Below are 16,487 nucleotides of genomic sequence, written 5' to 3' on the forward strand. Positions count from 1 at the left end.
AGTGTGTATTCCGACCCTCCTCAGTTGGACCAAACTCTTTGTCCATTGCAGTGATAAAGCGGGACGCTCCAAATGACGGGATTACATATAGATCGAACGATAGAAAGTGTAATAGAAGATACTGGATTTTAAAGAAGAAAGATGCATAGCAAAGCAGACATAAAATAAATAAAGAATAGTTTTTAATGTATAATTGCAACTCCTGAATATCTGCGCGCTATGTGGTCGTCTAACTTGAAAGTTCCTAACTTTTTGACTGACGAAACATTGTACTGAACGCCCGCCATCTCGCGTTTCGTTTTGAATTATTATTATTAGTATCAGCAGCGGCGTTGGGGAAGAAGGGTATACATTTTCGGCTCCCAAGCGAGGAAGGGAGTGGACAAAATACATGCACCACATAAAATTCGGTCCAATTTGTAGGTTTTCACCCTAAATTTCACTGTTCGAAAGTTGTTCGCTCGAGTCAAGGTGATCTCAATCCCGTACAGTATCTAGTGTCGTCCTTGCGAACTAATTCGCGCTCGACCGAATTCCTCTCATAGCAGCACTCCAATGCACACTGTTAAGGAAGCTTTCAGACACAAGCGGCAGGCGACAAACAACACGGGGGTTCAACACTGAAGTAACAAGCAAGAAGGGCCCCCACTTAGTCTGTAGAAAAGCATTCACTGCGCATGCGCTACCACCAGACCAAAACGAAACAATGCACGATACTGAAAAAATGGCCTAGTCCGAGCGACACGTTCATCTTATGCCCGGTACGAACGGTTGTATTTATTTCTGAAGATTCGTTACCAATCTGACATGTATCGCTTGTCGATTGTCGCTTCAGTCTGAAAGTTCTCAGAGTCCAAGCGACACGTGAAGGTAAAGTAAATTCGCAAAAATACTTCAGAAGCGCTCTCACACATCGTGCGATGTGTGGGTGAAGGGGGGGGGGAGCTTCATTAATAACGCCACTGCTGACACACACATGAGTCGCGATGTCTTTGGTTTTTCGTAGCAGCAACATCCTGGATATGTTTATTTTGCAACTTGAAAAATCCCAAAATGCAATGGGACCCGAAGCACCGTTCGTTAGGTCAAGTTGAACTAATAAAAGGCGGAAGCTGTGCATCAGATTTGGCCACGCTGACGTACGCCGGGAAGGAATGTTTGCTTTGGCAAATTGTGGCGTCGACAATAAGCCATATGTTGGAGTGGGAGATACGAGATAAGGTCCGGGAAACCAAAGGGGTCACGAAAGAGAGATTCCTTTCCTCGTTCAGTTCCACTGCTATTTGCGTTCAGATAACTTTTCGTTTGTGTTTGTGCCGCTTCTTTCATAATCATCATCATCTTTTAATCTGCTTGTTCCTTCAGCCTCAAGGCTCTTCTGTTCCTAGCTTTCATCTACAGTGCTTTTTCACTCGTTCCCATCAAATATTTCAAAAGCAGTAGCTCTCTTTCCTTTCTCTTCTCTCCCACATAGCCTTCTGTTGTTCTCCCCTTGCTCTTATTTTCCCTTCCACATAGTACTCTTATCTCTTCCTTAAAGCCTCTGTTGCCGTTCTCTTCTTCCCTATATTTCATTTGCTTTCACATACACTTCTGTTATCGTTCTCTTCCTTCGCCTCTTTATTTTCCCATCCATTTAGCCCTCTGTTGCTGTTCTCTTTCTTTTCCCTTCCACGTAGCCCTCTGTTGCTGTTCTCTTTCTTTTCCCTTCCACGTAGCCCTCTGCTGCTGTTCTCTTTCTTTTCCCTTCCACGTAGCCCTCTGTTGCTGTTCTCTTTCTTTTCCCTTCCACGTAGCCCTCTGTTGCTGTTCTCTTTCTTTTCCCTTCCACGTAACCCTCTGTTGCTGTTCTCTTTCTTTTCCCTTCCACGTAGCCCTCTGTTGCTGTTCTCTTTCTTTTCCCTTCCACGTAGCCCTCTGTTGCTGTTCTCTTTCTTTTCCCTTCCACGTAGCCCTCTGTTGCTGTTCTCTTTCTTTTCCCTTCCACGGAGCCCTCTGTTGCTGTTCTCTTTCTTTTCCCTTCCACGTAACCCTCTGTTTCTGTTCCCTTTCTATTCCATTCTACATAGCCTTCGTTTGTCGTCCTCGTCCTTCACTTCACTTCCACAAAGCCTTCTGTTCTTGTTCTCTTTCCTTTCCCTTCCACCTATTATAGTTCCGCTCTAGCTAAGGCCCTGAACATAACTGCAGGAAATTTAGACGTTTTAAGCCAAGTCCTGTGTGGATGATGAGAGAAATCGGTTAAAGCATTTCAAGACAGAGGACTTGACACTTACGAAAAATGCAAAGCCGTGGGAAAGTACGATTGTGCACAGTTAAAGTGCGGTAGAGACATTTAACCTTTAATATGTCAGAGCAACTAACGTAACGTCTTATGTAGTGAAGGTAAGGAAAGATCCAAAAGTAAAGTGCTCCCCTGTGCTTTGCACCACGCCATGAAGGTGTATGGTTGGTGTGGAGTTGGGGCCCACACTTTCTTGATCACGGCGAAGGTGGGGGTGATGTGATCAGCACCACGCCCCTAGCCGCCTTTACTCCACAGTTTCCTCCAGGTGCCCACTTTATACGACACTGGGTGGGCGCCGGAGCCGCTTGAACAGGTGGAAAAAAATCCGATTCTCTCCCACCGGGGATCGAACCCGGGCCTCTCACATGGTAGTCAGACGCCCTAACGACTTTTTTTTTTTTTTTTTTAAGGAATACCCCTATGCGTAGTATTCCCCGACAAACACAAACATCCATCTCCTAACCGGGATTCGACCCTGGAACCTCTGGCGTCGTAGCGTCCACTCCGCCACGAAGGCCGACATCCACCGAGCTACCGAGGCTCATTAAGGAAAGACCTACAAGTTACAAAATTCGTGCCGGCATAAATATTCTTGATCACAGTCCATTTGTGTGTTCAAACAATCGAACGTGTGGATATCTACTTTTACTTTCAGAATCTGTGTTCTAGAACCTGGAGCAATGGAATACGTAATTTCGCATTTCAGATTTCGGAACAATAACCATGGAGCATTCAAATATTAAGTTGGACATTCAACAGGCAACTAGGTACGTTACTTTACTAAAATATCGTGCTGAACATTAGTTTTACCGTAGATACTTTCGCACTAATTTAAATCTGCTGATTTCAGAGTTTCGTGAAAACGCTTCTGTAAGTTCTTAATTAGTAAGAACTACTTGTTGCAATTAATTAAGAGACAGGAGAGTGGTGAGCCGGTGGCCGGAGAGTGGTGTTGAACCAGTGCCGGATCTAAAACCGCAAAACCCGGGGGGGGGGGGGGAGGGCGGAGACAAGAGGGGGCCCTCAGCCATTGACATAGTAGAGGGTTCACGTATGTAAAAAGTAAACGTAGTTATTCAGGGGTACTGAAACGCATACAATATACACAGGTAAATGTAAAGTTAAAGTTCCGTGTGCATACAGCCATGAAAGCACATTTAGGGTATGTGGAGGGTAGGGCCCCACATATTTTCGATGCGAGGACAAAGCCGGAAAAATTCCGACCCTAGATCACCCACCCCGGGTCCCCGTTGTAAGTCAGGCTAGAATCAAATCAGGCTACAATTTCACTAGAAATGCAGTGGTGAAGGTTTTTTCAACCTAGGGCTATCTTTAATCAGGAAAAAGTTATGACTGTATGATTGTAAGAAATGTATAATTTTCCAGGTGTGAGAAACGGTGTCATATATATATATATATATATATATATATATATATATATATATATATATATATATAACAGTTGGGCTGAAAAGTTCGTAGGCTGACTCATAGATGGCGTTACTAGAATTAAATCCATGGGATTTTTACTTAGTACTAACCTTCAAAAGATACGTGTATAAATTTCACAGCTGCCGGATAATTAGTTCGTGAGATATAGCATTGTGAGTGAAGCAGCTTTTGTTATTGTGAAAAAATGGATAAAAAAGAATTTCGTGTGTTAATAAAGCATTGCTTTTTGGCGAAAAAAAATACTGTTGAAGCCAAGGCTTGGCTTGATAAACATTATTCGGACTCTGCACCAGGAAAATCAACCGTTGAGAAGTGGTTTGCTAAATTTAAACGAGGCGAAATGAGCATCGAAGACGATGCACGCAGTGGACGCCCCAAAGAGGCTGTTACCGACGAAAACATCAAAAAAGTCCACAAAATAATTTTAAATGATCGTAATGTGAAGTTGATCGAGATAGCTGAGACTTTAAAAATATCAAAGGAACGTGTTGGACATATTGTGCATCAATATTTGAACATGCGAAAGCTGTGTGCAAAATGGGTGCCGCGCGTGCTCACAATCGATCAAAAGCAACAACGTTTTGATGATTCGGAGCAATGTTTAGCGATATTCAACCGTAATGAAATTGCTTCCCCATCCACCATATTCTCCAGATCTGCCCCCTAGTGACTTTTTCCTGTTTGCAGACCTTTAAAAAATGCTCGCTGGAAAGAAATTTAGCACTGATGAAGAGGTAATCGCCGAAACTGAGGCCTATTTTGAGGCTAAAGAGAAATCGTACTATAAAAATGGCATCGAAAAATTGTATGACCGCTATAATCGTTGTATCGCCCTCGAAGGCAACTATATTGAATAATAAAATCGAATTTTGTCAAAAAAATATTTTTTACTATGTTAGTCTACGAACTTTTCAGCCCAACTGTTATATATATATATATCACATCACCCCTTCCCATCTAAAATTTTAGAATTGAAATCAACATGGTAACCACCAATATGGCGGACGTCTGCTTGGAACACACCAATGTGGTTCCCCCAACCTGTTTCTATCATGATCAATTTTACCCAGACTAATTCCTTTACTTTTTTATAGTGGGCGTTAGGGGACTTTTGAATCACCCGCCATCCAAATTAAGAACCGTGAGAATTATTGTGACCAAACATTCTTCCTTCATTTCCCCTTCCCTGGAAGGGAAGCGGCTCTCAATGGTCTTAGCAGGATCTACAGGTGACTTTCAAACTGGGCGAGGATCGGGTAGTTTGAGTGGGTGACGAATGGCTTCCATCACCTTAATACCATCGGGAATGTTTGGATTTCTAAACTTGGCAAGCTGCCTTATTAATATTCCTTTCACGTAAGCTAACAAGGTTTAAAACTTAATGGGATTTCGGCACCTAATCTCTTCAAAGTTTATTTACTTGCGACATTAATTGCCCTAGATCTCCATTCCAGGCAGAAATGTTCTTTATATCCCTTGTTCACAGTTTCAAACTTCTTCATCTTGCGAGATCAAGCAAGCCCTGCCCTCTGTGAAGAACCGTAGAGATCATTCACCACCATATCGTTTCTTACTCGGATCGTTAGGATATCCATAGCGCATATACTGAGTATAGATTATAGATGACAGCATGCGCACTTCTGAGCATGCGCAGAAAAGCACTGAGAGGGTGGAGCAATCTCTGTGACATAAGGTGTAGGTGCGCGTTGAGATGCGCTGTGACGACGCGCCTGGGCAGAGATGAAGTTTCATGGGAAATGGACACCAAAATTAACTAGCTACAGGGACGGCATCACGGGGGGATCCGAAAATGTCTAATAGAATCCCTGCATAAACTGAATCAGACACACTGACGGTAACTAACAGTAAAACAATAAAAAATAAAGTATTACATTTCAACGGTATTTATAATGTCATTACACCCACGACTAATTTTCACAGAAAGTTTCGATCTTTTTTCACTCATAATGTTAAGCAAAGATTCTGTTAGCGGTACAAAAACTGTTTTTGTGCAAATGTTTACGTCTTTGGGGTGAAACTTGGTATTTAGATATACCGATTGATTTTATTCATATTTGTTATTTAGCGTCGTTTTTCTTCCATTGGGCTAATCGTGACGATGATGATGTGGTACAACAGACGAAGGGGCTTTTACAAAGAACACTGATGGCCAGACCGGGAATTTTGAAGGAAATCGGTCAAATGTTCCAAATGGGTGAGAATTTTCTTTTCAGCTGATTTTTTCTATCAAATCTTCCTATACCACACTTTCGGAAATAAAAAAAATCCAGCTATATTAGGTCAAAGCATAAAAAGATGGATGGTTTCATTGAGCGGTTCATAACACTATACAGCAATAACTAATTTGTCACAATTAGCCAAACCTTTGCATGAAGAAGGCGTAAAATAATCTAATTCAATCCACTGAGGAGTCAAAAGATATCCCTACATATAATAACTCTGCAATTCGATGCAGCACATCCCTATAAAAATTAAACTTTCGTATTTTTTTGCAAGACTTTTGAAACTATGTAATGTTTTTATACTACTCGTTATGTTTCTGGTGAAATTTGTAATTTTGAATTTAGTTCTATATACATGTGGTGTAACAACATAGTTTCAAAACATTCTTGTGTGTAAATGTTATTCTTCTTAGAACATAATGTTGTGCAGAGTATGTAAGACCCATCTATGAAGTGAAAAAAAAAGAATCGTTGACCATTGGCTGCATGTAACGTGTGTAAGGAAATTTAGTGATCCATGAAAGTAAAGTCAGAAATAACTTTTACTTTCTTGACATTGTTTAGAGTGAACTCTGCCACACGTAACATTTAGTTTTACGATAAATGCTTTCGTAATTTGCCGACTAGAGTAACCATCTTCATGGCGCATTTGTTAGCGTTATCGCCTCGTAAAGATGGTTGCGAGTTCAATTCACGGCGGCAGGACTTCAAGAAGGTAAATATCTTTTAATAAAAGTATTGGTTGTCAATATTCATATGCTAATTTTTATGGGAAAATATTTGGAAATTCTGCGAAAATATATGTAACTATAAACACTGGCGTATGCAGAGAGGGAGCTAATGGGGTTGCAACACCAGAACACCTTTGAACAACTTTTAAAACAAGGGTTAAGAGGTAATTACTAAACATTTTTATACAGCGTGAGCACTCTAGAACTATGATAAAATTCAAGTATAATTTCCGGTTTTCAAGGCGAACTTTCCAAAAATTCAAGGGTACAAGTAAATGCTATCTCTATTTCAACTTATCGTATTACCACCCACACACATACACACACAAATATATTAACAATATTAAGGGTCTGTGTGATGCCAACGTATCAAAAATTCCAATTCAATTAAATGGTGTATATATTTTAAAAATTAATTTACATGAGCCACATATACTCGGACACAAGTCACAAATGTTTCGGGATATACTAAACTATGAAAAATTGCAGCTTTCCTTTCCTTCCTCGATAAAAAATGAAGGTAAATGGTGAAAAAACTTACCTCAGGGAATTTATAAATATGTATAAAATCAATGGGTTTGAGATTAATAAAAGTTGCAATTTTTCACGTCTACGGTGGAAAATTCACGCAGAATTCCCGGAATTCCCGATGAGTAGCCACTAAAATTCAAGCCCTCTCCGAAAAAAAATATCTGCCTACGCTAGTGATCATAAATCGTCCCATTTTTCATTTCTAATATTGGAAGGATACGATTTTGAAAAGTCCGAAAGTTGCTCTCGAAAATGTCTAACTACCTGCAAATACCGTTCCATGATGTAAAAAGTGTTCCCCTGTGCATAGCACCAGGCCATGAAGGCGTATAGGGGGTGTGGGGGTAACGCCCCACACTTTCTTGATCCGGTCGTGAGTGGGGGTGATGTGATCAACATCACGCCCCTGACCGCCTTTACCCCCCAGGGTTTCCCCCAGGTACCCATGTTATTCGACGCTTCCACCGTTAGAAAAGTTCCCGGATTTGAACCGGCCGGGGATCGAACCCGGGACCTTTAGTATGGTAGTCAGACGCGTTACCGACTGAGCCACCGCGATGCATGATCTGAGTTATCCCCTTTGCGTGGATTGCTAATGTCTGTACTATGTTATCTGACAGAAGTAGTCACCCAAATGTCTATCTCTCTTCCACGTAGTAAAAACTTAACAGCATTTTGCAGTCTAACCATGCTCTCGCGTCTGAAATCACAGCCAGCATAAACCTCTGTGGTAATAGTGTCGTGTTGCTGATTGTCCTGTCAACAGTTTCATCTTCTCACCTTTCATCCTCATCTTCTAGATTCGCTAAAAGTGGCAGAAAAGCGAAGTAAAATAAGACAAATCAATAAAAACACAAGATATCAGTGGCAACGATGAATCTGTAGCGCATGGCTTCACACTCACGCGTGATAAAATGCGTTGTTTCAGCGCGGAAACAAAGCTTCAAGCATCAAAAGTTGTTGAGTTTAATTGATTGATTTGGTGTTTTAAGTCCACTTTATGCACAGTAAGGCTAATCGGGACTGGACCTACTGTTTAAAGTGGGATCCGATCCACAAACCCGGAACCCCTTGATTACAAGGCGACGACGCTACCACTGCGCCATCGGGGAGGCCCCTGAAAGTTGTTGAGAAAATTTCTGTACACGATGAAAAATTGTTGTTGGTTTATGAAGAAATCCTGTCTGTGTATGTTTTCATGTGATGCAATATGCAATAATTACACAATATCGTGCCGTTTTGACTGTAGAACTTTTACGAGAAATGAAAGTTACCTACATTTTCACCATTCAAATCATAACGACTTTCAGATAGTTCGCACAGGGCGTCTCGGATATGTCACGGCGGCCCTGTAAGGCACGCATGAAATATTTTTAAAATAATAAGGTGGACTTCAGTACAATACAGTAACGTTGTCGCGCCTTGTAATCAAGGGGTCCCAGTTTCGATACCCGATAGAGACACATATAGGTTTAGATCCAACTTTAAACTGTACGTCCAGTCTCGATTAGTCTTTCTGTGCATAAAGAAGACTTAAAGCAAACCTTTAAAAAAATTCGAACTCCATTATAATACAATGTATGAATGTAACTAAATATTCGTAGTGGTGGTGAGCATGATGTAGCAACGTCGTAATTGTTACAAGAAATAGATGAATACTGAATAATTTCCTCTTGAATTTATTCAGTAAATTCTACCATTTTTCTAACATCCCTCTCAGAAAGTGTGAGGCAGCTCAAATAGCAAGGGGACTAATCCCAAAGTTCTATGCAACCACACGTGTCGTCCTACAGGAGGCGGGGAAAATTTCACTTCAAATTATTTCGATCAGTCTATTCCTTTGCATTAATTGAATGTAAATCAAGCAAATGTGATTCAATAAAAGGGAAAACTATTTTTGAGACGAAACTTTATTCATTCCAATGTAAAATTGCCAAGTACTCTTAATTTAGTATGAGGGGTTTGATTCTCTTCCAGAGCAAATAGTAGGAGGTTAGGATTAGTATTGGATGATATATCGTCCAGACGATATATCTCGATATTGAAAAAAAATATCGTCCAGGCGATACAGACTAGACGATATATCGTCACGATATTTTGGCGATATATATCGTGTCGGCAATATATTGTCACGATATTTTCACGATATATATCGTGTCAGCGATATATCGTCACGATATTTGGCGATATATATGGTGGAGACGATATATCGCCGATATCACGATATTGAAAAAATATCGTCCAGGCAATACGGACTAGACGATATATCGTCACGATATATTGGCGATATATATCGTGTCGCAATATATTGTCACGATATTTTGACGATATATATCGTGTCAGCGATATATCGTCAAGGTATTTGGCGATATATATGGTGGAGACGATATATGGCCGATATCGATACGGAAAAAATATCACATCATATCGTCTGTAACGATATTTTCTTGACGATATATCGCGATATCAAATTCCCGATATCGTCCATCCCTAGTTAAGATCCTTGGTAAGACATTGCCGTGGCCCTTGATTGACGTCATGACCTTTGCGATAACGAAAACAGGAAGCGAAAGAAAAATACTAATGTTGTTTGCGGAAGATGTGGTCATTGGAGATTGCTACGTGGTATGCTCAAAGTAAAAATGTAACTACACTGTAAACAATTGTGTTAAATCAATACAGACAGTGGTCGTGTGAAGTCCACAGCACATTTTTGTCTACGTTTAAATCAGTGGGGTTGAAATGACGGACAAATCGTTGCAATCAACACCGATTTAAGACAAATGAAGGGCATGTTAGAAAAAGAGATTGGGGGGGGGGAGCGTTGATATCCCTCACCACGGCTGAAATGTAGGTAGCGACGTAATGTGCACAAGCCCGTAGTCAGGATTTTATTTCGGGAGGGGCACATCCCTTATCAGCAGCCGCCATCTATAGGCGAAAAAGTGGGTGGGTAGAATCCCTGAAAATGAATTTCTCAGCATATTACAAATTATTGTGCAAGATGTTTAATCTTGCTAAGGACGTAAAATTAATTACCACTATTATTATTATTAGATATTTGTAGGATGTCGGAAGGGGGGGCTTCAGCCCTCTTAGCCCTGCCCCTGGCTGCTTGCCTGAATGAGTAGGTATGCTCACATTTCAATCGCTAGGCTGTAAAAGCTTAATGTTCGCATGACACTATTTTATCTCTATGTTGTAAAAGTTTATTCTTTGACTAACACTATTTCAATTGCTACGCTGTAAAAGATAATTGTTCGCATTACTCTCTTTCAATCGCCATGTTGTAAAATCCTTTTATTCGCTTAACATTCAGGGTTGTTAAAGTTCCAGGAATGCATAAATTCCAATGGGTTCTATTGAGTTCCTCTGCAGAACCGGAACATCTTTTTCTCGCACAATTTAAATTCGGTCCAAGTTGCCTATTGTTTCATTTCAATACAGAACTTGGACCCTATTTAAACTAATTTCAGAAAAAAGGTTCCTGGACCGAATTGAGATACTTTACAGATAAAAAGGTTCTTTACGGTCCAGAACCCATTTACGCTTGCTGATTTTCTCTCCTGGACCGGAATTGAATTTATTCAAAATTCCTGGAACTTTAACAAACCTTATGACATTATTTCAATTGCTATGCTGCAGAAACGTTTTTGTTCGCAAGGCACCATTTCAATGGCTACACTGTGAAACTAAATGTTCGCATGACACTATTTCAATCGCTATGCTGTAAAACTAAATGTTCGCATGACGCCATTTCAATCGCTACGTTGTACAAAAATCTAAATGTTTGCATGTCACTATTTCAATCGCTATGCTGTAAAATTGTATTATTCGCATGACACTATTTCTCTCGCTTTGTGCCGTCGAAATAATTAAAAGCATGAATTTACTTTGTGGTATATGTAGGCCGGAAGACCCAACTCAAAATTTCAGCTATAAAATATAAATTTATCTCGCAATGGGACTGTTCCCTGCCAAAGTATTCGGGTGGAGGACCAGTTTTCACCGAAGGTAAGAGTTTCTCGTCAAAGGTCATACCGAAAACGACATTCTTGTCAAGCTAAGCATTAATATATTAAGGCAACTGCAGAGTATCGTGTGTTTATGCACAAAAAGCACTAAACTTAATTTAAGAGTTATTTTGGTAGTTCCCGGCTGCCGCAGATTGAGGACACAAACTATTAGATTTCTAAACTTGTTCTTTTCTTGGTTGCGAGTGTGTATAATTCAATGGCGGATATCGGAGTCTGAAAAACTCCCCAAATAAACCAGAAAAAAATATTAAGTGTCGATGCGCATGATATTCATTATTATACACTTATTTGTATTAAGCAAACATTTACTTCCTTCCTTTGTCTGCAACACTCTCAAAATTATAATTCCTCAAAATAAGAACGTCCTACAGGTTGCGAGATGTTAAAGAAAAATATAAAATGTTTCTCTTAAATAAATATTCTTATATAAATATAAATTTATGTGTGAAACATATCATAATTTTTGCTAATCACGTCGACTTGTAAAACAAGTCCATGTTATTAACAAAAACTAGCGAAAATAAGTATACTCGTGTGGAATTAACGCACCAACTCACAACGATATAAATTATGAAAATTGCAAGTGTTTTAATTAAATACTGTGAACATTTTAACGTTTCTTGAGTCCCGGTGTATTTCTCTTCTCAACTATAATATATATTTTTTTTAAATCCTAGTTTTGAAGCACCATCTATGGCGTTCCGACGAAATTTCTCAAGCTAAAATCAAATTGAACGTGGTTTAATGTAATAACAGCAAGTCTAGCATCGAATTCCACATATACGTATTTCAATGGAGAACAGTTGCCTGTCTGAAGCGTAAGAACTACTTCCTACAGTTAGCTTTGCCTGACCAGCCAAGTTTTTGTAACTTTTGTTTGTAAGATACACGTCAGTTGCCATTTACCCAAAGTCTTACGTCGAATTCGCCCAATAACAGCACTTAATTTACGCGTACTTAGCAGTAAAGTAAAACGATTAAGAAATAAAGTGACGAAGCGACAGTAGGAATACAATAATTTTCGTAAAATAATCACGTCACCTTGTAAAATTGAAATGTCTTCATTTCTGACATAAGCACGGACTTTTGACTCGTATTCATGTCATGGGTTTAAAACTTATAGAATGTTATGGTTACTAAATATTATTATTTTTAGAAATGTCCGAGTTACCTTGGTTACCACTACGCACAAGCATAATCGTGTTTATTCACATGCATATCTTTTTCTGTAAGTATAATTATTGAGTCTTTCGTCTCACGTTTTTTTTATTTGATTTGCTTTATTTTACTTCGCTTTTCTGCCACTTTTGGCTAATTGCGAAGATGGGGATGAGTGATACGAAATTGATGAATGGACATTCACAAACATCCATGACCAAGTCGGAATTCGAGCGCGATGTGCTAACCACTCCGACATTGGGGTCGGCTCACCTTATTTATTCTTCGTATTTCTGCTTATTCTGTATGTTTCGTCCAGTATGTATCAATTGGGGTTAGGTTCCAAAGCATCTCAGACACAGACTGAACTCCGCCTTTTAATAAAGATAAACTGAACTGAATATTATGTAATGCGAATCCGCTTTAGATCGAAACATCGTTGGCTTTATGCGAAACTCAACGGAAGAGGCCCTGCCATGAGAATCAAAGTCTGTTCAGATGCTTGATATCGTGTCTATGTTGGCACAACGGCTCCCGGCTGCATGGGCGCAAAAACTGGCCCGCCCAGCCCACCTGACCGGCAAGTGAATTACTGACGTGTATCATCACGTGATTCTTTTTTTTCTCTTCCCTCCATTTTTCCTTCCCCTTGCATAGCGTTAACTGGAGCCGTGATTATTGAGAGGTCACATGGGGTGACAACGCAGCCACCGTTGTTGGGGTTTCTACCTACAAGACATTGACCTGGGGAAACGTCAGGTGGTTTCTCCAGGCTGGTAGCCTCGAGGGTTAATCGTCTCTCACTTACCTGCTTGTTCCTCGACGTCCGAGCCGAACCTGCGAAGAATCTCCTGAAGAAGGACTCCGAAAGACACCTGCAAACCGTGCGTCAGGATTTGCACCAGGACGCCGCAAGTCACTATCACCCACCCCCACCCTCCTTCGGGGTAGTAATGCTGTTTGAGGGTAAGGAGGGTGCGAATGTCATGATTCTTGTTCACCTGACTTTGCGGGGAGCTCGCCTCCCCCTCTTGAATCTGGACGTCACTTTGAGGTTCGCTGGCAACACCACTAGGCTGCTCGCTACCGATTCCTGAATCTTTAGCCAGGGAACTACTGTGGGCGCTGATGGTACTATCTTGCTTGATAAGCTTCTTCAACACCTCCTGGGGCAAGGATCGGGACCGATACAGTCGGCCCTGCGGCACCTCCTCTTCCGCCATTGGGCCCTGGGCCACCTCAGGTAGGAAGGCCCATGTCCCACGAGGGTCCCTCCTCAGCCAGTGTCACCCAGGGGGAGACGGTGCACCGGTGGCATTATACTCGCACTGAACACTCCACACACACACTCGCGTGCGCGCTCGCACCACTCTTCCGCGCACCAGAGAACCAACACGAGGACTGGCGGTGGAGGAAGCCGAACCGGCCGCTGGCGAGGAACGGCGCTGCTCTCACGGTCCACGTGGGAGGAAGGGAAGGGAGCTCTCGGCTCGACAGCCATCGCTTATCGAGTTGACGACAACGTGAACACAGTGTTTCAGCGGAGGGCATCGCCAACTATTAAGATCCCAACAACTGTCAACGAGATAGGTGGTCCACGGCTTCCGAAATTCCTTCGCTTCCAGCCAAAAAGAGTATCGCAAGGCGCGCTTATTTCGGGGAAATGTGGGTCACCGAGAAGGCGGGCGGACAACAATACCATTTGCACTCAGCGGGCAAGAATAACCAAATGATAACAAACACATCATGACAAAGTGATAGACCTGCTGTGACTCGTGCTGTAACAACATACTATGTGGTCGAAGATGTTTAGTATTTCGTTAGGGCCTCCCCGATGGCGCAGTGGTACCGTCGTCGCCTTGTAATCAAGGGGTACCGGGTTCGATTCCCGGTGGAGGCACATAGTGGTTCGGATCCCACTATATACTGTAGGTCCAGTCCCGATTAGCCTTACTGTGCATAAAGTGGACTTAAAACAACAAATCAATCCATGTAGCCTTGTGATTAGGCGCGTCCCAAGTTCGATTCTCGATGGAAGCACACTGCACATTGTAGGTCAGAGTAATGTTAAAGTGATGTACATTTTCTCCGTCCTTGGTGCTTGGTTGGAACCAGTCTAAACTACTTGCCTCAACAACCCTTTTAAGACTAAGTTCTGCCTATCTATCTTCTTATTTTATTATTATTGGCTGGCCCGTGGACAGCCCATCGAGTCCCATCGCTGCTGTCTTCTACCTTCCGACACCGTAGCCCGCTACTTCTTCTGAAGTTGCTCGCCAATTGTCGTCACAGTGCTGGGTGAAAATTTTGTAGATTCTATGGGAGATCTAATGCAGGACGGTTGACACCAAAGGTGAGAGCGCTGCTGCCAATCTGTGGAGCAAGACCACAGCAGCAAACAGCTGGTAGCAGCAGCCGCGTTTTCCCCTCCATACACTCACTCCACATCTCACGCGTTCATTGGAAGAACCCTCTAGAGTCACTCCTTGCGCAGAACTTGTTGTTTGCTCTGCTCCACAGACTCCTGGAGCAATGAGTAGATCTTAAATCACAGTCATTGTAGCTCTCTCTTCTACCTCAAAGATAGGGATAATCCTAGGGGGCGGTGGAATAACCGCGACAGGGATTAAGCGCGAAAGAGCACAACCGCGAAACATAACACAGGATTAAACGCGAAAGGAATAAGAGCGAAACGGAACAAGCGCGAACGGCATAAACGCGAAGGAACAAGCGCAAAAGGTTTAAGCGCGAAATGGAATAAGCGCGAAAGGAACAACCGCGAAACGGATTATGCGCGAAACCAAAATTTAACACCGGAATAACCGCGAAAGGAACAGCCACGAAAGGGATTAATCGCGAAACGACTATTTAACACCGGAATAAGCGCGAAATGAACAACCGCGAAACGGATTAGGCGCAAAACTAAAATTTAACACCGGAATAACCGCGAAAGGAACAACCACGAAAGGGATTAATGGCGAAATGAAAATTTAACACCGGAATATGCGCGAAAGGAACAACCGCGAAATAAATTAATCGCGAAACAAAAATTGAAAACTGGATTAAGCGCGAAAGGAACAACCGCGAAACGGATTAAGCGCGAAATGAATAAGAAGAGCGAAACGGAATAAGAGCGAAAAGATTAATCGCGAAACGGATTAGACGCGAACGGAATATCCGCAAAAGGAACAATCGAGAAAATTTCACTGTCGCGCTTAATCCCTTTCACGGTAGTTCTGGCGACCCAATCCTAGTATATCGAAATTCGACGAAACTTGTCTCTTCTCGATACCAAACTTTCTGGAAAGGATCTTCAGTTTGACATGTGCGCTTAACAGCATCAATCTTCGAACTAATGTGGTATTAAAAGGTCAGATTTCTGCTCTTCCCTTCGAACAAAAGGAAAAGCTTCGCTTCCTGGATACAGCGATGCGACAGATGATCTATAGGGAGGCAAAAGAGGAAACCGTGCATCCCGCCGTGAGACGAGAGACGGCATCATTCAACTGTGGGGAAAACTTCATCAAACGAATATTAAACATATATCCACGTGGGTGAACAAAACCTCCGCCTGACATGCTCTGTGTCACACACCTGTTGCTTTCCAGTTTCTTTGTGTGTGCTCACATGGTCACTATTGGTATTCACGTTTGTTTCTCTTGCATTGCAGTGAAGGATATTTTGCAGCGTCACAGATGGACTAGTCGTAACGCTGTCGCCTTGTAGCCAATGGGTCTCGCGTTCGATCTCCGGTGGAAGTGTTCTGGATCCCAGTTTAAACCGAACAGCCAGGGCGTTTTCCTGCAAGATATATGACAGGCATCAAATTACGTTTCAAATGTAGTGTGGAGAAGAATTGTATATCTGCATCTCATCATCCTTTGATCAATGACAGCGCTAGAGAGGGGCACAGGGGGCGGATGCCCTCCATTCATCCACTCCACCAGTCTACCGCCCCAGCAGCTAACAAGATAAACGAATTAAATAAATGTACTAAGAGCCTAACATTAACATCTTGTACATTATTTATGGCAAATAACTATGATTG

At 41.8% G+C, this 16,487-nt stretch overlaps 1 protein-coding gene across 1 annotated transcript in view; it reads right to left on the reverse strand.

Annotated features, from left to right (window-relative positions):
* The window catches only part of LOC145988672 (monocarboxylate transporter 10-like), a 629,769-nt gene extending 615,951 nt beyond the window's left edge, over positions 1-13,818 (reverse strand). The window contains exon 1 of the mRNA XM_083123735.1: positions 13,248-13,818. Coding sequence (XP_082979861.1) covers positions 13,248-13,662 — 415 coding nt within the window. The 5' untranslated portion in view covers positions 13,663-13,818. The remainder of the gene's footprint in view (positions 1-13,247) is intronic.
* Between the last annotated feature and the right edge of the window lie 2,669 nt (positions 13,819-16,487).

Source organism: Lepisma saccharinum, chromosome 6 (genome assembly GCF_977018435.1).
Source record: "Lepisma saccharinum chromosome 6, izLepSacc3.1, whole genome shotgun sequence".
Lineage (NCBI taxonomy): Eukaryota > Metazoa > Arthropoda > Insecta > Zygentoma > Lepismatidae > Lepisma > Lepisma saccharinum.